The sequence below is a fragment of the Cervus elaphus genome, chromosome 15 (genome assembly GCF_910594005.1).
Source record: "Cervus elaphus chromosome 15, mCerEla1.1, whole genome shotgun sequence".
Classification (NCBI taxonomy): Eukaryota; Metazoa; Chordata; class Mammalia; order Artiodactyla; family Cervidae; genus Cervus; species Cervus elaphus.
In genome coordinates this window covers 77,429,483-77,452,433 of record NC_057829.1, presented here as the reverse complement: position 1 = coordinate 77,452,433, position 22,951 = coordinate 77,429,483, and the positions used below count along the sequence as shown (strand labels likewise).

The window sequence follows — 22,951 nt, the reverse complement described above, 5'->3', positions numbered from 1 at the left end:
TTTCACACAAAAAGACTAAAGACTTGTGCACTTACACATGTAGATGGCTAATGAAAAAGTCATGTGAAACAATACTTAACACTTACTCTCTGCTCTTTTCTAGTCTCTTCTATTTTCTTATTATGTGGCTCAGTGGTAAAGAATTCACCTGCCAATGCAGGAGACAGTAAGAGATCTGGGTTCAATCGCTGGGTCGGGAAGATCCCCTGGAGGAGGAAATGAAAACCCACTGTAGTATTCTTGCCGGGGAAATCCCATGGACAGAGGAGCCTGGCAGGCTAAAGTCCATGGGGTTGCAAAGAGGCAGACACTGAGTGACTGAGCACACAAGTTGGTCATGATTCATTTTGGGTCATTGGGTCAAGACTGGAAATTTGAAAACCATTGGTTTAGAACATCTGCATCAAATTACTATTGGATAAAAACAGAATAAGGTACTTTCAGGGGCAAACATGTTTCCATTCTTGACACTTAAAATAGTGCTTAATAGATACATTTTGATTACCTTGAATTTCTTCACTTACAACTAAAAAAGTTTTGACAGGATGATTTCAGAATCTTTTAGTGGTCTAAAAGATTAGGTCTTTTAGTGGTCATTTTATCCTAAACAGAAGTTGACCAAAATTTGGTGTCATCTTCTGGGGCGCTTGATACAGTTAAGAACTGACCCAGCTATTAAATTCAGAGTAAAATGCTACATTGTTGAAGTTCAGCAGAAAGTCCAAAGGAAGCCCCCATTCAGGACTCACTAGCATCTACCTGATATTTCTGGAATGAATTTTTCATTTAGAAGAATTTCCCCCTATGATTCCACATCACCTCTCTTCTGTGACCATGCTCACCTGGTCCCATTGCTTGTACATCACAGCCAGGGAGAGGGGAACAAGTTCAGGACTTGGGCAGTCTGTGAGGTACCATGTCACCCATCATCAATGCAACAGCTATTCGCCTCCATTGATTGGACATCATGTGTTTATATAGCATTCAGTATGGACCTATCAGAGCACCTCAAGAAGCATTAAAATGTAGGGAGCTTTGGAAAGAGACCACCCCTCTCTTGGAGCTTCCCAGGTGGTGATAGTGGTAAAATATACCCACCTGCCAATGCAGGAGACATAAGAGATGTGGGTTTGATCCTTGGGTCAGGAAGATCCCCTGGAGGAGGGCATGACAACCCATTCTAGTATTCTTGCCTGGAGAATCCCATGGACAAAAGAGCCTGGCGGGCTACAGTCCATAGGGTCTCAAAGAGTCAGACACGAGTGAACGACTTAGCACACATGCACCCCTCTCTTGGGATATCTGAGAGGTGATCTGTCATTGCAGCAGGGAACAGCAGTCTGCTAGGCCAGAGAGTATCCGATACAATATTACCTGTGCACTGTCAGACCATCAGGTGCAGGTTTGAAAATGAGATGGAAAGTCCCCTTGTTTTTACAGGACCTGCGTGTCGCCTCCCTCCATTCTCATCCTCACATGGGCAAGCGGCCCCCTCTGGAGTTGTGCAGCCCACGGCCTGCACGTCTTCCTTCCCCAGAGGCAGTGATGCCTGGGAGCGAATGCTGGGGTTGGTATAAGTTGAATCACGACTCCCCACTTTCCAGAGGATGTAGAGCCAAGCTCTTCACCTGAGTATGATTCTGTTTCTTTCTTCAGTGAAAATAGCAGAGAACACCCACTTTTCTCTTCGAGTGTGGAGGTTTGATAAGTTATCTGAGAAGTTTGAGCACTGCAAAGAATTATTGGTTAGATTTGCAAAAGAAAAAAAAAAGCCTGTGATGGATTGTTCATCAGAAACTAGGCTAGTGTGAGCTGTATGCTCAGTCACTCAGTCGTGTCTGACTCTTTGAGACGCTATGGACTGTAGCCTGCCAGGCTCCTCTGTCCATGGGATTTTTCAGGCAAGAATATTGGAGTGGGTTGCCATTTCCTTCTCTAGAGGATCTTCCTGACCCAGGGATCAAACCCACATCTCCTGTGTCTCCTGCACTGCAGGCAGATTCTTTACCCATGGAAATGATGAAGTCTAGGAGAAAAAAAAAAGGTACAAGAAAGGCACTGTATTCACAGATTGCACTGGAAGTTCTAGTACAATGATAATGACATTCTCAATGTGTAAGCACTGACCACAGTTAATTGAAAATTAAAATTAAATTGAAATTTAAATTGAAAATTAAAATTAAATTGAAAATTAACTGTGGTTTTGCCATATTAGTAAGAACAAGACATTAGCAAGTAGTGGCTGAGTTGGTATAAGAATGTAGCAGTAAGAATAGCAGTAAGACTTTTGTAAGACCAAGAAATGTGGTGATGAAGTCCAAGAAAAACACCAAAAGTTGAACATATCTGCTTATGGTGGGCACCGAGTGGTTGGGAGGAGAGGTAAGGCAGGCAGTTACCATCAGGCAGTCTCTGAACTTTTCATGCATATAAGCCTTCTTAATACCTTAAACTTTGATATAAAGCAAAACATATGGGAGAAAACTCATACTACCCATCTCATATCTTTATTGTCAAGATTCATTTCAATGAGATAACATATGTAAAAAGCTCAGAAATGTTAATTGAAGATCACTTGATCTGTAGAGAATAGTAGGGTAGGGGCATAGCCCAGAGCCAAAGGGAATGACCCAATATTCCTTGCAGAGAAAAAGAAACCTAAAATGTAGGCAATGAGAACTAAACTTGTAACTGAGCAGAGAGGCAGTCAATCTGCCTGCAGCTGGGGTTTTCAGGAGACACACACAGGTTTGGAGCTGAACTGGTGAAGCCCTTCCCTGAATACATTCATCTCTTTCTCGTTTGTCCCTTGCAGTACAATTGCTGCATTTACCTTGATAACTTTGTAAGATTATCCCCAAAGCCTTTGGGATATTTTAAGCTTGCCTGGAAGCAGGAGCTCTGCAGTCAGACTGCCCAGGGTTCGGATCCTGACTCCACGGTTAACTTATTGTGTGACCTGGAGCAAGTCACTGAATCCTCCCCTGCTCCCCCATGCCTCAGTTTCCTCATCAGAAAATAAGGATATCAGTAGTACCAACTTCATAGGGTTGTTGTGAGGATTGATTCAGTTAATATTTATAAGCCATTTAAAGGAATGCCCAGGGGGACTTCCCTGTGGTCCAGTGGTTGGGAGACTTCACTTTCCAATGCAGGGCGTGTGGGTTTGATCCCTGATTGGGGAACTAAGATCCCACATGCCTCACAGCCAAAAAAAGAAAAAGAAAACAGAAGTAATAATGTAACAGATCCAATAAAGACTTACAAACTGGTCCACATCAAGAAATCTTAAAATAAAATAATGCTTGTCACCTAACAAGTGAGAGTGTTAGTTGTTCAGTTGTGTCTGATTTTTTGCAATCCATGGACTATAGTCCACCAGGCTCCTCTCTCCATGGAATTCTCCAGGCAAGAATACTGGAATGGGTTGCCATTTCCTACTACAGAGGATCCGCCTGACCCATGAATCAAACCCGGGTCTCCCACATTGAGGGCAGATTCTTTAGCATCTAAGCCACCAGGGAAGCTCACAGAAAGAGCTCCGTAATCGTTTGCTCTTGCCGCCTTTGTTATTATTGTCCCTCTGGACTGAGTAAAGTTGTGTGTGAAGGGGCCACCATGTTCCCTGGGATGGAGTTCAGTGAGCAGATTAGTTTGGGGATGCAGGCAAGTGAACAAAGCTGAATGGGTGAGTTGAGGAACCACCCATTCCTGCTGGACAGTCTCTTTGAAGTTCACCTTAAGCAGAGTAAGACTGTGTACCTTTTTGTCATGAGACCCTGCTCTGGACCACACGCGTGGCTTCCCGTGGCCAGTCATCCCTACTGTCCTGGCATAAAACATCACTAAGGACCTCCCCCGACTGGGTTCTTGAGTCCCAAGCCCCCTGGGCAAGTGAGCTGCCAATCCTAGTTCATCTTCACCCTGTGGAATGAAACAAGATGTCTGATAATAATTTGGTGCAGGGATGTGTGGATTTTGTAAGAACAGTTGTTCTGAAAAGTTGGAGGCTAGAAGCCGGGTGTGCCCAGGATTCTTGCCGAGGAAGCTGTCCACCCACTCTGCAGCAGCCCCTGCTGGCTCCTCCCATCATCATGTCATGTCATGTCATGTCATGCTCTGGGGACAGTGCCCTTGTTTAGCCTTTCCAAGGCTCTGATGCCACCTCCGCTCCTGCCTCAGGTCAGTTCTATTGGAAATTGCGCTCCTTTGTGTGGTTCTCATTCAGAGAGAAGCTTGGCCACAGTGGATTTGAAACTGGCCCACCAGTAAGTTCATTCCTTCAGCTTTTGTTTTTGTTTTCCTGAGTCAGAAATTTAAGCAAGTCTTGTATCTTATGTCATTAGTTGGGTTTATTGACATCTTCAAAATTGATAGAGACTAATTGATAGAGACTGTTGGCAAACACAAGGCATTTAACCAAATTTCTATGTCACCCAAAGGCTGTTACTATGGAAAAGAGACAGAAAACCAGGCTAGTGTTAAGGGAAAGAACACACTGATCCCACATTTATAGAGCACAGACCTTGTGCCAGGAACTGTGGAAGACAGTGACAGTAACCTTGTAATAGAGGACAGAAAAGAAAGAAAGAAAGAAAGAGAATGTATAGATGGTGCTAAGTTTAAAGCAAGTAAACAGAGATGGGGGGAGTAGGCAGATTGATTCTACCTGGGTGGTCCCAGGAGAGCTCTCGGAAGGTTGTCATGGGAGCTGCTTTAGGATGAGATGGGAAGAGCAGGAGCCAGTCTGCAAATACCTGGGGGACGAGCCTTCTGGGAAAGCAGAGGGCAGGAGGAGATCTTGAAGCAGCAGGAACTGGAGCTTGGGCAGCAGTGTGAAGAGGGCGTGAGAAGAGACCAGACCGGTGGACGGGATCTGTGGGCTACTCTAGGGCGTCTTGGATAACGCAGCAGAAGCTGCCTGGAGGCCTTAGTTGGTGGTATGATCTGCTTGAATTATGCCCTTAAAAGATCACTCTAGTTGCTCTGTAGCAAAGGAATTGAATGCATGAGTCAAAAGCCCACACTGTTTGAAGACATAAACTCTGTGCGTTCTTCCCAACTGTCCCCTAAACCCCTCGTAGCACCCTACTTGGTGAGGAACCAATTACTCAGAAATTACTCAGACGTACATCCTCTTGTTTCTAGTTTTCTGGCAAATCTCCAGTGTTGACATACCCCTAGGCAAGTTGTGTTTGTGAAAACTCCCACATGAGAGTGAGCTGGGTCTGATGGTATCTCATTCAATTTTTTTTTTTTCTTCTAATGGGCTCGTTCTCAAGAAGGCAGCAGAAATGAAGTGATAATGAGGACACTTGTCAGAGTGGGGATGTGTTGGTGGAAAACAAAGATATACTTTAGCAGAGAGGATTCCATGCATTAGTAAGGGGTGGGGTGTGTGGAGGGTGTTGGAAAATCCTTGTTTGTGCCTGTACAGTTTTTCCTTCTGATTACTGTACTAATGTTGAGAAGCTGAGACTAACAGATGCAAGTCAGACCTACTATTTAAAATAGGTAGAGACAGAAAATAGATTGGTGGTTGTCCAGGTTTGAACAGGGGAAGGGCTTCCCAGGTGGCAATACTGGTAAAGAACCTGCCTGCCAGTGCAACAGACATAAGAGACGTGGGTTCCATCCCTGGGTCAGGAAGATTCCCTGGAGAAGGGCATGGCAACCCACTCCAGTATTAATGCCTGGAGAATCCCATGGACAGAGGAGCCTGGCAGGCTATAGTCATAGCATCACAAATAGTCAGACACAACTGAAGTGACTTAGCACGCATGCACAAGCAGAGTAGGGATGGGGCGTGACTGCTAATGGGTGTGGGGTCTCTTTTCGGGGTGATAAAAATGTACCAGAAAATACCAAAATTACAACTTATGGTTATGGTCACATAATACTGTGAATGTTCCTAAAGACATTGAGTTGTGCACTTTAAATGGGTAGATTTTAGGATATGTGAATTATATGCTGTTAGATTTTAGGATATGTGAATTATATGCTGATAAAACAAAATCTGCTATTTTGTTTTTATAAGTTAACTGAAATGATGATACAGAAAGTTATAAGATTCATTAAGCGCACTGAATATTCACTGGGTGTTACCCAGCAGAAGAGCATGTGTCTGTTGCTAAAAGTCATAAAAGAGCAGAGTTGGAAATTCAGCATTATTTGTGTTTCAGGTGGAGCACATGGTTATCTATTTATGATCAAGGACCTTAAACTACAGCTCACCATATTCCCTCACTGAAACACTGTGGGGACCATCATGGCTTCCCTTTGGTGCATGCTCACTGTCTGTTGGGAAAAGTGCCGGGCGCTTTACAGACATTAACTCATTTATTCTCATAAGTGTCTGAATAGAATTTATCCCCATTTTACAGATGAGGAAAGTAAGGCTTGGGGAAGAAAAGTAACTTGTTTCAAGATCACAGAGCTAAGAGGGGTGGAGCCTGGAGTCACATGAGGTCTGTCCGACCAGAATCCAGGTTGTGGTCATCTCATGGCTGGAGGGGACCCCTCCCTGAGAGCCATCTTGTCATAGCACATGGCTCCCAATTCGTTTGCACCATGAGCTGCGAGATGGTCCTAACTCAGCACCTAAGAAATAGGCTAAGTGTACTCTGATACTATCACTCATCTCAAGACCTCCTTCCCGGGAAGGTGAGGAAGCTGCAGAGTCTGGTCCTTAGCTTACCCTGCAAGGATGTCCAGGACGAACCTTGTTCACTATCTTCTATTCCATGTTGCTCTTTGCTCACTATGTTTAAGCCAAACCAGGTGTCCTGATGGTCCCCAAACATACCCCATCCCACCCCTCCGTTGTCTACCATGCCTTACTTTTCCTTCCCACTCACTTAAATCCTGCCTCCTACCCTTTCTTAAGGGTCCAGCTGAGAGGATACTTTAATCTTGAATTTTTTTTCTGGTTTCTCACTTTTATTGCAGCACACAATTTTTTTTTTTCCTCACTTTTATTGCAGCACATGATTTACTCTCTACCTTGTATTTCCATTTCCATTCTTTCTCTTTCTCCATCTCTCTGTCTCCTTGTCTGTCTGTCTCCCCTTTCCTTCACCTTCCTCTACCTACCCTACCTACTAAACTGTAAACTCTTTGAGGCCAGTTTCTGGGATTTACATGAATATCTTGGAAGAAGGGCTGTCACTTTCACCTTACATTGCTTTTGCCCATGAAACCTCTGGGTCAGAAGGCTGCCCAATAAGCTGTGGCTCTCCCACCTCCAGGCCTGGCTCCCACCCTCCCTCCCCTTAAAACATCCTCCCTTGCCACTATTCACCTTCTGCCCACACTATGGTCTCAAATTCCCCTCCCTCCTCCCTGAAACTTTCTCCAGCTATTTGTCCCCAGCCTACTGCATGCTTCTCTCTTCAGAAGTCCTCAGCCGTGTCCGACTCTTTGCAACCCCATAGACTATACAGTCCCTGAAATTCTCCAGGCCAGAATTCTGGAGAGGGTTGCCCTTCCCTTCTCCAGGGGATCTTCCCAACCCAGAGATCAAACCCAGGTCTCCAGCACTGCAGGCAGATCCTTTACCAGCTGAGCCACCAGGGAAGCCCTCCGAAGTCCTAGCCTAGGACAAAAGGCTGTCCTACCCTCCCAGGACAGTGTTTTCTCTCTGCATTGATCAGCTCCCCCAGGGAGCACTTCCTGTGTGCTGTGCACATCACTGGCGGGGCGGGGCCTGGGTGGTCTGTCTCCACAGTTCCCCAGAAGGCCTGGGACAACACAGCACACACAGCAGTGCTCACATGGTCATTATTTGTTGACTGTAGATAAGAAGTTATTTCCCAAGTGTTGGAATTTAGGAGTTTCAATGGAGGTATTTATTTAATGTCTCTCTGTCCTCTCCCCTGGTTCCATGTTGAACTTCAAATATATTTCTTTCTTTCCCAGTGATAGATTTTACTAGGTCTGAGCTTTGCTAAACTTCAGGAAATAATCTCTTTTCTCCCACTCCTGCGGATGAGTCCCTGAAGTTAAATGAGAATGATCAAACCACCCAGGGTCAGGTTTTCTATCACCTGGGTGACTAGGAAAATACCTGGCAAGGTGACATGTATAGATTCTGTGTGTTTGCCTTTTCTTGCAAAGGTAACACTGGGCGGAGTTATGTCATACAGAAAGCCTTAACAAGTCAGAACTTCATTTCTGGAAGGAGCCTAAATACCTAAAGAGCAGTCCCAGCGTTTGTAAGATCGTGTGTGACTCTGCATGTTGGATGCTGTGAACTCAGGTCCTTCGCTTTCCTCTTTCCCTTGGGTGTGCAGATTCCAGAGAGACCCGGGGAGAGGTGACGGTGTGTGTTTATTCACACAGAGCAGGAGCGGGAAGGCCGCTTCGGAGAGGATTCAAATCTTGTTTCTGAAATTTACCGCCGTGTGAATTAAAGCCTCATGTTGCTGTTTCCTAGCAGGCAAGCCTCTGGCACAGTGCTGTGTTAGTAAATGTGTAACAGCGGACTCTGGGAGTAGGCACAGGGCAAAGCCCTGATTGGTTAAGTCTGCTGATTTCCCTGGTGTAAATACCCTCCCCATGGCTGACGTCAGGCTACTAAGATGAAGTTGCTGAGCACACAGTTGGGCAGAGCCTTGTGCAGCCAGCTATCTGCAGCAGGCAGGAGCCAAAGCAGCTCACCACTCTCGGTGCTTGAGCACTCACTGAGGTTAATCTTAGCATACACACATTAACTATGTTCATTAGTTTGTCTAAAATACTATTTTAAAAAATTTTTTTTAAAAAATTATTTATTTTTAATTGGATAATAATTGCTTTACAATATTGTATTGGTCAGCGCTCACTGAGGTTAATCTTGGCATACACACATTAACTATGTTCATTAGTTTGTCTAAAATACTATTTTTAAAAAATTTTTTTAAAAATTATTTATTTTTAATTGGATAATAATTGCTTTACAATATTGTATTGGTCAGCGCTCACTGAGGTTAATCTTGGCATACACACATTAACTATGTTCATTAGTTTGTCTAAAATACTATTTTAAAAAATTTTTTTAAAAAAATTATTTATTTTTAATTGGATAATAATTGCTTTACAATATTGTATTGGTCTCTGCCATACATCAACATGAATCAGTCACAGGTATACATATGTCGCCTCCCTCTTGAACCTTCCTCCCGCCTCCCACCCCATCCTACCCCTCTAGGTTGTCACAGAGCACCAGTTAGAGCTCCCTGAGTCGTAGAGCAAATCCCCACTGGTTATCTGTTTTACATGTGGTAATGTGTGTGTTTCCATGCTACTCTCTCAATTTGTCCCACCCGCCCCTTGCCCAGCTGTGTCCGCATGCCTGTTCTCTATGTGTGTGTTTCCACTGCTGCCCTGCAAATAAGTTCATCAGGACCATCTTTCTAGACTCCATATATATGCGTTAATATGTGATATTTATTTTTCTCTTTCTGACTTACTTCACTCTGTATAACAGGCTCTAGGTTCATCATCATTAGAACTGACTCAAATATGTTCCTTTTTATGGCTGAGTAATATTCCATCGTATATATGTATGACAGCTTCTTTATCCATTCCTCTGTCTCTGGACATCAAGATTGCTTCCATGTTCCAGCTATTGTAAATAGTGCTGCAATGAACAATGGGGTACAAGTGTCTTTTTCAATCAGGGTTTTCTCGGGATATGTGCCCGGTAGTGGGAATGCTGGGCCACCTGGTAGTTTTATTCCTAGTTTTTTAAGGAATCTCCCTGCTGTTCTCCGTAGTGGCTGTTTAAATAGTTTAACTAATTAGTAATTCCGAGTGCATTAATAAGTAGAAGCAGCCCAAAATCAAAAAGGCAAACATGGTTGGGAAGCATCCTGGTCCTGAATCAACTTCTTGGTTCTTTGTTTTTTTAAACACCTCTCAAGTGTCTGGATTTGGAGAAGGCCATGGTGGTTTCAGGCCTGAAGTTAAACCCCATCCCAGGACCCGAGGCCTAAATGCTGATAGCCTGTGACCCTCAGTCTTCATCTGAGTACCCTCAATGGCCCCAGGGGGACCAGCATCCCTCCCAGCCTCAGAGTCAGCACAGAGGTGGCTCTTCCAGCAGTCCAGAAAGATGTGGTGTTCTGGCAGCAGGCTTCAGGCTGAAGTCACAGCCCAATTTTTCGACTTAATCCATTTCTAAATGGAATTGCTGGTGCAGGGACAATTTGAGAGCCCTGGGTGACCTTAAAAGGCTGTATCACATTTCAGCAGGGATTTTTATTATACTTTAGAAATTCCTGCTCATAGGGATTAGTGACTGCCTCTCTCCACATTCAGCTGACTCGGGCATCGATGTGTCAGGCCGGCACTGTGGGGGCGCCCATGAGAAGATGACCTCCCGTTGTCTCCATTTCCACCCTGTGAGGTATTCTTAAGCCCTTTTGTGTGGCCTGGGGGAAGTGGAGGCACATGGCAGGAGATGCAGGACTGGGAGTCTCCTCACTCCTAACCCACAGTCCTTTCTAATTGCTGTTCAAGAGGAGAGGTGGAGCTTTATACCCATGACTGGGCTCCAAAGTTAAATCACTCAGTGCTGTCTGAGATGGACTAGGAGAGGTCAAAGAAGGGTGTTGCCTCGGTGAGTCATCTCAACCGAAAGGTGTGTCGAGGGAGTCACTCTTTTAGAAGCAGGAGGATAAGACACCCAAGCTGATGTTAAACCCTTTCTAAGATTAACCTTTATACGTAAAAGGCAGCAGTAGCCTGGCAGGGTAGAAGCATCCTATGATTTACACGGAGGAAATTTCCTAGCTGAATTTTTATAATCCTAGCACCTCTTTGCCTTGGGAGAATCAGATTAACTGGATTAGAGCCTGGGCTGTTTCTATAATCAGGATCCCAGCTGCCCCATGGCTGACGGTGTCTTTTATGTTGGGAGGAATAGCAGAGGCCTATGGCATTGGCTCAGAAAAGAAACGGCAGATACTGGGACCTCTTACAAGTGGAAAGCCCAAAGTGGCAGAAAGTTAGAGCCGTCCGACTGCTTGCTGGGAGTGTTTGTGCTAAGGCAGCCCTGTGCTTTGAGCCAAATAATAATCCTGATTACCAGACTAACATGGTGGGAGAAAATTAGGTCACGGAAGCCAATTCAAGGGAAGGATCATTTTGGGTAACTAACAACACAGTAACAGTGGGTAGCTTCCTGTAACTACCACTTGCCACAGCAGGAAATGAACTTTTAGGTAAACTGTGAATTAAGCACTCTATGCATTTATTTAAACTCTTGAGTTTCTTGATTCCTAGGCTCAATAATAGTGCCACTCTAGCATAAAGAAAGGGAGTAGGAGGCAGAGAGAAGTGGTAGGAGGGGGAGAACACATCTGCGTGATACGTGTTTATAATTAAGTGGGAACTGATGGGGTAGAAGGGCTTCCCTGGTGGCTTAGTGGTTAAAAAAAAATCCACCTGCCAATGCAGGAAAAGCAGATTTGATCCCTGGGTCAGGAAGATTCCTTGGAGAAGGAAATGGCAACCCACTCCAGTACTCTTGCCTGGGAAGTCCCATGAACAGAGGAGCCTGGTGGGCTACAGTCCATGGGGTCACAAAAGAGTTGGATGCGACTGGTGGCTCAGATGGTAAAGCGTCTGCCTGCGATTCTGGAGACCCAGGTTCGATCCCTGGGTCGGGAAGATCCCCTGGAGAAGGAAATGGCAACACACTCCAGTACTTTTGCCTGGAAAATTTCATGGACGGAGGGGCCTGGTAGGCTACAGTCCATGGGGTCACAAAGAGCATACACGACTGAGCGACTTCACGAATTAGAGACTAAACAGCAACAATGCAGTAGAAGCTTAGAAAGTATTCTTAGTAGTGAAGCAGTCTCTCTGAAATGTAGACTCCCAGGAGAACAAGATTCCTGTCTTTAGGCAGAAACCAAGCTTACCAGCGGAATATCATTGTGTGATTACAAATCCAGACCAGTCCTAACCGGAGACAATTTTCCAGCCCAGACCTCTGCTCAAGAGTGGAGGCTGCAGGCAGTGTCCTCCTGAAGTCGGGTTGCTTTTCCTCAATCTGTTCCCCTTCCCCTGCAAGTGTTCTTTTCCCGTAAATCGCTGCAGCCTGAAATAACTTCTTTTGGTATTTGAATTGCTATTTTCCATCTGCTTATTTACTAGCAGATGTTACCTTTGGGATTCTCATGCAGCTGGGTATTCAGCATTTCTGAACTGTATAATCAGAAACTAGTACATCACACCAGCATGGTTTCCATCTAGGCTGCACAAGACTTTCCTGTGGAAACCCCCTACCCAGTGCTTCAGAGCCTGGGCTTTGGAATCAGAAGACTTCCTTGCTGTGTGCTCTTGAACAAAGTTTTGAACTCCTTGCTTTGGTATTCCGCTCTGCAAAACAGGAATAATGAAACAACTCCCCCTGAAAGGCAGTTGTAAGATTATCTGTGATTACAGGGATAAAACACTGATGACAGGACCTCAGACATAGTAAGTGTTCAATAAATTGTTCTTGTTGCAATAATAGAATAGTGTTACAGAGTGACCTTGAGATGTCATATGTTTAGGAGTCTCTAGCTTCATGGGGGAGGTACCTCACTAGTGGTATTGAATGGTAACCTTGTTTTCCCTGATCTAAGAATTCAACTGGGCACAGAGAGAACAACTTAGTTTATTTGATATCAGAAGAATCCCAGACATATGGAGAAATTGAACACTGAACTTGGGATTTTTTAGGGTCAGAACTGATGCATTGTGAAACAAAAGCAAACACAAAACAAGAGACAATTAAGTGCTGGACGATAGTGCAGGTATTTAGTGCTTTAGGATTTGGAAGAGAATGAAATATTTTATGAATATAAACTACAGTGATAGCTTCAGATAAGAGCCAGGATGTGGACTAGGCCTTGTGCGTCACATTGGATTTGAGTGGATGAGGAGTTGTTTAGTCATTCAGTCATGTCCCATTCTTTGTGACCCCATGGACTGCAGCATGCCAGGCTTCCCTGTCCTTCACCATCTCCTGAAGCTTGCTCAAACTCATGTCCATTGAGTCGGTGATGCCATCCAGCCATCACATCCTCTGTTGCCCCCTTCTCCTCCTGCCTTCAATCTTTCTCAGCATCAGGGTCTTTTCTAATGAGTTAGCTTTTCGCATCAGGTGGCCAAAGTATTGGAGCTTCAGCATCAGTTCTTTCAATGAATAGTCATGGTTGATTTCCTTTAGGGTTGAATGGTTTGATCTCCTTGCTGTCCAAGGGACTCTCAAGATTATTCTCCAACACCACAGTTCAAAAGCGTTAATTCTTCAGTGAGCAGCTTTCTTTATGGTCCAACTCTCACATCCATACATGACTACTGGAAAAACCATAGCTTAGACTAGATGGACCTTTTTTGACAAAATAATGTCTCTGCTTTTTAATATGCTGTCTAGGTTGGTCATAGCTTTTCTTCCAAGGAGCAAGCAGATGAGGAGAGGAGAAGTTATTCTAAGTGAGGCATATGATGTGAGTGAAGGCAAGGAAGATGAAGATCAGGAAGTATTCAGGAGGCCTCATCAAAGGAGGCTTTGTATATTTGTACAAATGGACAGCAGAGGACTTTAGTGTTCATCTTTCAGGTTGGCCTGAGTTCAGAACCAATCAACACAGTGAGAAGTACTTAACAAATGTAGTTCCTTCTTAAATATCTAAATAGCTATCACAGGTCATGTTACTGAAGATCTCTGAAATAGTACCAAGAACTTTAGATTTGATGGATTGGGACTAAGAGAAATAATGGAAGTTATTTTGTTTTTATTTTAATAAATTTTCTTTTTAGAGCAGTCTTAGACTGACAGAAAATTTGAGAAAATAATAGTTTCCATATACTAGTTTTCCATGTGAGTAACATCTTGCATTAACATAATTCTTTTGTAATAGTTAATGAACCAAGATTGACATGTTGTTAACTTAAGTCTGTATTTTATTTATATTTACTTGGTTTTTTTCTCATGTCTTTTTCCTGTTCTGGGATTCCATCCAGGACACCATACTGCATTTAACCATCGTTAAATACGAATAAATACGATTTAAATCATCGTATCATTTTTGGCTCCTCCTGGCTGTGACAATGTGACTTTCCTTCTTGTTTTTGATGATCTTGATGATTGTGAAGAGTACTAATCAGATTTTTGTGCAAAGTCCCTCATTTTGGGGATTTTCTCATGATTAGACTAGGGTTATGAAGTTTTTGGGAGAGAAGGTCATGGGGGCAAAGTGCCAATTGTCATCACATCATATCAGAGGTACACACTGTCAACATGATGTTGATTGTTGATGTTGACCTTGATCACCCGGGTGAGGTAGTGCCTGTCAGATTTGTTCACTGTGAAGGTTCTCTCCCACCTGCCTTCCATACTGTCCCCTCTGGAATGAAGTCACCAGGCCCAGCCTGAGCTTAAGGAGTGGGGAGTGATGTCCACCTCTTTGAGTGACCTGCACTTCCAAGGCCACATTGAAGAAGAAAGAGCCAGGGTGCTGGGAACTCTCAGCAATCTTCAGAAAGGGGTTGAAGGCAGGATTCATGTGGTGAGCGAAGGGATGACTAGAGGATGGGAGGGTGGATAAAATTTCATGGGGGATGAATGAGAGGGTGGGATCAGGATGACTGAGAGGTTCCAAGCACCAGTGATTAGGGGATTGTTTGGATGTAAAGAGCACTGCGTTGGTTTATTGCCAACTCTCTGTTTCATGACTGTGTCACCTTGGGTGAGTTATTTTGTCCCTCTGAGTCTCAGTCTGCCTGTTTTAAAAATGGGCTTGACTGTTACTGTTCTTCTTACCTCATAAGGCTCTTGTGAGAGTGACTTAAGATAATGCAGATGGAAGGGTTTTGAAAACCATCAAGCCAGGTGTGGTTTCAAAGGCTGGTGGAGAGAGTGATGCTGCTAATTAGAGGGACGGGCACTTGGGAGCGGAATATATTACCTGGGAGACTCTGAATAGTTCAAATCAGTTCAGTTCAGCTGCTCAGTCATGTCCAACTCCTTGCAGCCCCATGGATTGCAGCATGCCAGACTTCTCTGTCCATCACCAGTTCCTGGAGCTTGCTCAAACTCATGTCAAGTTGAGTTGGTGATGCCTTCCAACCATCTTGTCCTCTGTTATCCCCTTCTCCACCTGTCTTCAACCTTTCCCAGCATCAGGGTCTTTTCTAATGAGTCAGCATCACGTGGCCAAAGTATTGAAGCTTCAGCTTTAGTATCAATCCTCCCAGTGAATATTCAGGACTGATTTCCTTTAGTATTGACTGGTTGAATCTCCTTGCAGTCTAAGGGACTCTCAAGAGTCTTCTCCAACACAACAGTTCAAAAGCATCAATTCTTTGGTGCTCAGCTTTCTTTATGGTCCAACTCTCACATCCATAAATGACTACTGGAAAAACCATAGCTTTGACCATACGTACCTTTGTGGGCAGAGTAAAGTGGTATCTTTTATTGGTGGGATCCAACATTCTCCTGTGGATGGTTTTTCAGCAATTTTGGAGTTCTTGCAGGAAAAGATGAGCACACACCCTTCTACTCCGCCATCTTGACAGATATGAATAGTTCAAACAGCCCAGGGCAATTATAATGCATATGAATGCTGTCATGTAGGCTCACGATAGTCACCCACTAAAGAGATTTTTATTTCTAATATGCTTTCTCAGATGTTCTGATTCTAGTGGTCTAGTTTTATGGTCTGTCCCCCAGATAGGAGGAATTTAAATGAGGTGAAGCTGGTTCTGGAATATTAGGAAGGACTCCACCTAATCATTTTAGCTTTCCTCTCATGGCCGTAATTTCCTCTGTTTGAGGACACTGCAGGTGACAGTTTTCCTTAGTGATCTCCACTTCCTGTCCCAGTCTCATTGCCTGTAATCGCCAGTAGGCGTTTCCAAAGTAACATTCTAATGGAACTGTGGTTCCTGTTCTACACTCGAGTCTCAGGGATAAGGCTAACCTGCTTTGCTTGACTTTGAAAGGCAGTGTGAAACTCACGTTAGGCTTGCAATAGATTGCCTTAACCGAGTCTCCAGAATCCCTCCAAACTGGAGTGGAGGAATCCCTTTGCCTTTTCAGACAAACAGACTCTCGGCTCTTGATACACATTTCCTCACTGTGAAGGAGATATGCAACCATGCTTCAGGTTTTCCATTGTATTATTCTTATTGTAGCAACGAACTGATGAGCCATGGAAAATTTTAACCATGTCTGCCCAAATTCCAGGATGAACCACTGACTACTTGGTACAGTAGAAAGACCTGGGAAGTCCAAGTGCTAAGTGTACCTCTGCCGATAATTCGGGGCTGACTTTGGGCAAGGAATGTAAGCTCTTGGCTCCTCATTTTCCCTATCAGTAGAATGAGGAGGGACCACCCAGGCTCTGAAAGATGAAGCAATCAAGGAAAAAGTAGGAACAGGGCCAGCTGGCAAATAAGAGGAGTACAGAATTAATGTCATTTTTATATTGCAGCTGACTCAGCATATTTCAAAAATGTAGAATTGAGCCAAAGAACATACATTTGGTATTAACCAAACTGCCAAAGGAAGTTATGTAAAGCCTCTTTATTGCGCTTGAAAAAGGAGAGACATTCTTTTCTCTATCCTGATTTGGGTTGGGATGAAATCAATACTGAGTCTCTTTTGGTCTTTGGAGTCTGTCCTCTAACAAGCAAAGCCCATTTCTTCACAAGTAGGTGGTTCTGAAATGTGTCTGCCTAGGCTGATGCATGATGGAACAGTAAGTAAAATGATAAAGTCTCCACTCATCTCTGGGTGAAAACAGAGGTCATCTCTGGGCATGGAGGATTTTGCAGTGTAATATATATTTCCAAAGGGAAATGCTTGCAAAATGCAGATGCTGATCCCAATTCTGACTTCATGACTGGTGCCAGCCTTTGCCCTGGCACCTTTGTGGAGACAAAGGGGAGAGCCAAGAAGTGAAGTGATATTTTCCTTCCCTCATCATTACTCAGCATAGCCAGCTTGCTTAGTTATAAAAAATTCAAGTGTCAAGAGAAACCGCAGTGCAGTTTCTCATCCAAAAATGCATTCTCCCTTTGGTCAAGAGATCCACTGTGTTCTAATATTGTTTCTGAGATGGATGGTCTTGTGGGTTAATTTTTTCCACTCTAACTCTCCTCTGTAACTTGCTTCACAATATTGTCTGAATTCTATGGGGACAATCGTTCTGAAACTGTAGTATGTAGAATCACTTGAGGAACTTACTAAAATGATAGGTCTCCTGACTTTAACGCCTAGTTCAGTGGAGTTGAGGAACCTGCATTTTTATTTTTATTTATTTTTTAACTTTTTATTTTATATTGGTAATAGCTGATTAACAATGTTATGATGGTTTCACATGGACAGCAAAGGCACTCAGCCACACATATACATGTATACATTCTTCCCCAAACTCCCCTCCCATCCCAGCTGTCATATAACATTGAGCAGAATTCCCTGTGCCTTACGGTAGGACCTTGTTGTCGTAGTCACTAAATATATCTGACTCTTTTGAGACCCCAGGGACTGTAACCCACCAGGCTCCTCTGTCCATGGGATTTCCCAGGCAAGAATACTGGAGTGGGTTGCCAATTCCTTCTCCAAGGGATCTTCCTAACTCAGGAATGGAACCCGAGTCTCGTGCATTGCAGGTGGATTCTTTACCACTGAGCCACCTGAGAGGCAGGACTTTATACGTTATCCATTTTAAATATAGCAGTGTGTACATGTCCATCCCAAACTATCCCTTTCCCCCATCCTTCCCTGCTGGGAATCATAACTTGGTTCTCTGAGGTCATTTGTATCATTTCTTTTTAGATTCCACATGTAAGGGATACCATACATTATTTCTCTTTCTCTGTCTGACTTCTTTCACTTAATATGATAATCTCCAAGTCCATTCATGATGCTGCAAATGGCATTATTTCATTCTTTCTAGTGGCTGAGTAATATTCCATTGTATATGTGTACCACATCTTTATCCATTCATCTGTTGATTGACATGGGTTGTTTCCATGTCCCACCTATTATAAATAGTGCTGCAACGAACACTGGGGTGCATGTAGGATTCTACATTTTTAATACATGACACAGGGGGTTCTGTTAAAGGGGATCCGCAGCACTATCTTGAGGATCACCATCTGGGTACCATGCCCAGCTAGCAATATTTTACTGCACACAGTGTATAAGCCTTTACAAGCCAAGTCCTAGTTGTGGCTTTGGAACAGCTCTTGAGCCCACCTAAATAAATTATTGCCCAATTTATAACAGTCATTGCTGGGCTTATAATAATTTCTGATTTAGACAAATGGCCCAGGAAGAACATGAGCTCGGGAGTCGGAAAGGCCTGGGTGTAGATCTTTGAGCCTCCACTTACTGTTCTTTGAGCAGGCTGCTCAGCTTCTCTGAGGCTTGGTTTCCTCATCTGTCAAATGGGAACAGTATTACCCACCTTACTGAGAGAGGGGTGGTGAGGATGGAATAAAATGACTTATGTGTAAACACCTCACCAATAGGGAAGCCTGGTACTTAGATACAGATGCTAAATAAATATTATTTTCCTCCATTTGTACTGGAAGCAAGAATTTTAAACAAACACATGAAAAACCTTGCAGAAAGCAGACAGTGTTATGGGAAACTTTTTTTTAATGCCCAGGTTAATCGATTTTTGGCTGTATTGCACATCACTTTAGAAGTCAGTGGTTGTTTAGAGACCTTGGAAGCATGTCCCTTATTAATTCCTTCAGGCAGTGCTGACTTCTGTTGTGAATATAGGTTTCCAAGAGAGATCCCAGCAGGCCGATAGGGAAATGCAGGGGTATCATGATGTTGGCACCTTTGCCAAACACTTCAGGGTCCAGTGCAGAAAATTCAGATCAGGTGTTGAAACTGAAACTACACCTGCTCCTAGTCTCAGGCTCACAAGAAGAACCTTGTTCCTGAGAAACTAGCTAGTAATGGACTATTTGGACTGTCTTGTTCAAGCTCTTTCCAGGTGAAATGTGAACGTTACATGGTCCTAGAGAAACAATGCACTATTATACTTGGCGTGTACAGAGAGCTCCTTGCTAGGAGGTGATTTCGAAGTTCAATTTCAGCAATACCTGCCCACACCCCCCTTTCTCACCACGTCCAACCGGGTTTTACTGTTTGAAAAAAAAATGACCTTTGTTCTTTGTGTTGGTTGATTAATTTTAGGCTCACTGTTCTTATCCCCTATCACGCTCATGTCGGTACTTATGCAATACATTTTTATATGTCGCATGATACCTCCTTCTGAGGACCCAAATCAGAAAAGGAATTTAATAGCTAAAAATGTCTCTCTGCGTTTTCTGGCTGAACAAACTGCAAGTTCAGTGAAGACCCTTGGGTAGCGTCAAGTCACAGGCGTCCTCTTGCTGTCTTCTCTCTTGGTACTTTGTCAGGGGAGCCTGTAATCCTATCCTGGGGCAGGGCGGTCACAATAACTTCCATTCTCTGAAGGCTACACTCTGGAAACTGAAAGAATAATCCCTGTAAACCCCATCATATGATTTTAGAGCCTAGAAAGAGCCTCAGATCCAATCCCCCTTATTTTACAGGAGAGGAGTCTGAGGTTCAGAGGCATCCACATAGTTTCAAATTGATTTTTTCTTTAATGACTACCTGCAGTGTGTGTACCAGAAACCATGCACACAATGCGTACTAAGTCACCTTAGTCATGTTCAACTCTTTGTGACCCCGTGGACTTTAGTTCACCAGCCTCCTCTGTCCATGAGATTTTTCAGGCAAAAATACTGGAGTGGGTTGCCATTTCCTTCTCCAGTGCACACAGTGGGAGGCTCATAATAGACCTTCAGTGGGTTCAATGAGTTGCCAAATGAAGTGAGGAATGACTGTCTGGTAGACAAGGAACTAGCCAGCACCTGCTAACTAAGAAGGAAATAAACGTTGACTGAGCCACTTTGGTTCACGAGTGCTCTGCTATGTTCTGAGGAGCTGGGGGAAGGGAAGAGGAGTCCCAGTGGGGAGAAACAATATGTGAACTTTATTAATAACCAGTCCTCATCTTCAGGGGACTTACAGTCTGCAGTGAACTCCTGGCTGAAAGGCATTTTCTAAATCAAGATAGGCACATATCACACCATATTGAACCAAGCAAGATTATGTACTTAATGACTCAATAATTTAATACATAGTCATCGAGATGTTTGGGAAGAAGAGTGAAGAGTCCTGGCTCCCAGATAAACAAGCACAGTATTTTCCCCAACAGTGGACTGTTACAGCCACAACTCTCTTTTTGCTTCGTGTATCCCCATGATTATGACATGGCGGCAGGGGCTCCATTGGTGCTGATTGAATCAATATGTGGCCCATTTGATACTAAAATTATGGGCATATTTATGCCCACCCACAATGACTCCTTTTGTAGGAATGCTTTCTACTCACATGGATCTTTTGTGTTTTTCTTTCAGTGGCCCACCCTCAGGACCCTCACCACCCATCAGAGAAGCCTGTCATTCATTGTCATAAATGTGGAGAGCCGTGCAAGGGGGAAGTGCTTCGGGTCCAGACCAAGCATTTCCATATCAAATGTTTCACCTGCAAAGGTAAGGCACCTCTGGCTTCCTGACGATGTGGCAAGTCATGGTCAGTGCTTGTCTTGGAGGCAGCCCCATCTCCTTAACTCCCTATCAGGTCACCAGTTGATAATTGAATGTGCTCCCAAGTCCTGAAGTTGTTCGCCTTCTCTAATTCAGGAATAGATTGAAGTTAAGGGGAATACTGAGCTTGCCCCAGCTCCAAGACCAGGGGTACACAGGCCTTTGGGTGTTCACTGAGCTTCCTCATCCTGAGAGGGAAGACTGTGAAAGAGCAATGAGATGAAGTTTTGTGTTTTGTACTTTATAGTTTTTTTAAAAAATTGAAAAAAATTTTAAAATATTATTGAAGTACATTTGATTGCCTGGAAAATTCCATGGACAAGGGAGCCTGGCAGACTACAGTCCATGGGGTTGCAAAAGAGTCTGACATGACTTTGTGACTGAGACACAGACATGACATGACATGTTGTTCAGTTGCTAAGTTGTGTCTGACTTTTTGCAACCCCATGGACTGCAGCAGGTCAGGTCCCTGTCCTTCACCATATCCCGACGTTTGCTCAAAGTCATGTCCATTGAGTTGGTGATGCCATCCAGCCATCTCATCCTCGGTCGCCCCCTTCTCCTCCTGCCTTCAATCTTTCCCAGCATTGGTGTCTTTTCCAATGAGTCAGTTCTGTGCATCAGGTGGCCAATGTATTGGAGTTTCAGCTTCAGAATCAGTCCTTCCAATGAATATTCAGGACTGATTTCTTTTAGAATTGACTGGTTTGATTTCCCTGCTGTCCAAGGAACTCTCAAGGGTCCCTTTCAGACATGACATAGTTGATTTGCAATGTGATGTTAATATCTGCTGTACAGCTAAATGATTCAGTTATACATTATTTGTTATATTCTTTTCCATTCTGGTTTATCACAGGATATTGAGTATGGTTCCCTGTGCTATATGGTAGGACCTCTTTATTTATCTGTCCTTTATGTTTCTTTTCAACTGTGATGAGGACTCTGACTTCAAAGTAACCTTGTCCCAAAGCCCTTGAATGGGACCAGAGGTGACTTTCCACAGTTAGAAAGAAAGCCCTAAGATACAAATTTCTGTGGAAATAAAAAGAAGAGATGGATTCTTTTGGATATTGAGACAGGAGGAAGAAAGAGGACACTGAACATCTTACAGGGGAGCTAGATAAGTATGAAGGTGGGAAAGGGTTGCAGTGGAGGAATTAGAGTTCATAGCACAAACTTAAACCAATAAACTGTCCAGGACTTCGTAGGTTTAGCTGTAGCAAGATCAGAATTGGTGAGCAGGAGTTTTGTTGGTGAACCTCTGTTACTTCCTAAGATGTCTGGCATCTTGGAATCTAATGGTCCAAGAGTTATATATCCAATTTGTAAATGTTAATGGAATACATACTCCATATGTCAAGGAACTCGTCGGGTATTTGAAGAGATACATACTGACTCAGATGGTAAAGAATCTGCCTGCAATGCAGGAGACCTGGGTTCAGTCCCTGGGTCAGGAAGATCCTCTGGAGTAGGAAATGGCAACCCACTCAGGTATTCTTACCTGGAAAATTCCAGGGACAGAGGAGCCTGGAGGGTTACAGTCCATGGGGTCGCAAAGAGTCAGACATGACTGAGCGACTGAGCGCATGCACACAGGATACTGAATAATAAATGCTGTGATGGAGAGAAATACAGGATGTAGACTGGAGGCAGGCAGATAGATCCAGAAAGGGGGTGGATATAATGGTGGACCAGGTGGAAATAATGTAAGGAACATAGAACCAAGTGGGGTAGGGACTCAGGGACAGATTTAAGAGACATTTAACCAACTTAACCTTAACCTTACCTTACCCTTAACCTAAACCCAAGATGTTTAACCTTAACCCAGTTAAGGTTGCTAGGATTTTATGACTGATTGGATGTGAGGAATGAAGAGAGATCCAGAGTTCCAGTTGGACTGCCTAGGTGAACATAAAGTTGCCACCAAATAAGAAAATATAGCCCTAGATAGGTTATTATGGGGGAGAGAGTTCAGTTTAGGTAATACATTGAGGCTGAGCATACCTGATCTATACAACGTCTCATAGGCTTAGCCACTCAAGAGATACTGGTCTGTGTTGGGAAGAAGGATTGAAAGTGTTCGGCATCCAGATAATGGCTAAAGCTATACGATTGTGTGTGGAATTCCCCTGGGAAAGGACAGGAACTGAGTAATAACAAAGCCAGCATCTGAAGGAAGTAGAACCTGATTTCCATTTGTAATCTTGGAAAATGTACCCATCTGGTAATGAGATGAGAAAAGTGGTTTAATTACTGGGTGGATTCTATAATTAAAAGAAAAGGAGATCCCCAAAGCTTCTGCTATTTAAAG

At 43.7% G+C, this 22,951-nt stretch overlaps 1 protein-coding gene across 21 annotated transcripts in view; it reads left to right on the top strand.

Moving 5' to 3' along the window:
• Window positions 1-22,951, top strand: part of ABLIM1 (actin binding LIM protein 1) — a 322,565-nt gene that overhangs the window by 146,049 nt on the left and 153,565 nt on the right. For all 21 annotated transcript variants that reach the window (XM_043927043.1, XM_043927047.1, XM_043927038.1 and 18 more), the window contains exon 2: window positions 20,452-20,586. In XM_043927043.1, coding sequence (XP_043782978.1) covers window positions 20,452-20,586 — 135 coding nt within the window. The remainder of the gene's footprint in view (window positions 1-20,451; window positions 20,587-22,951) is intronic.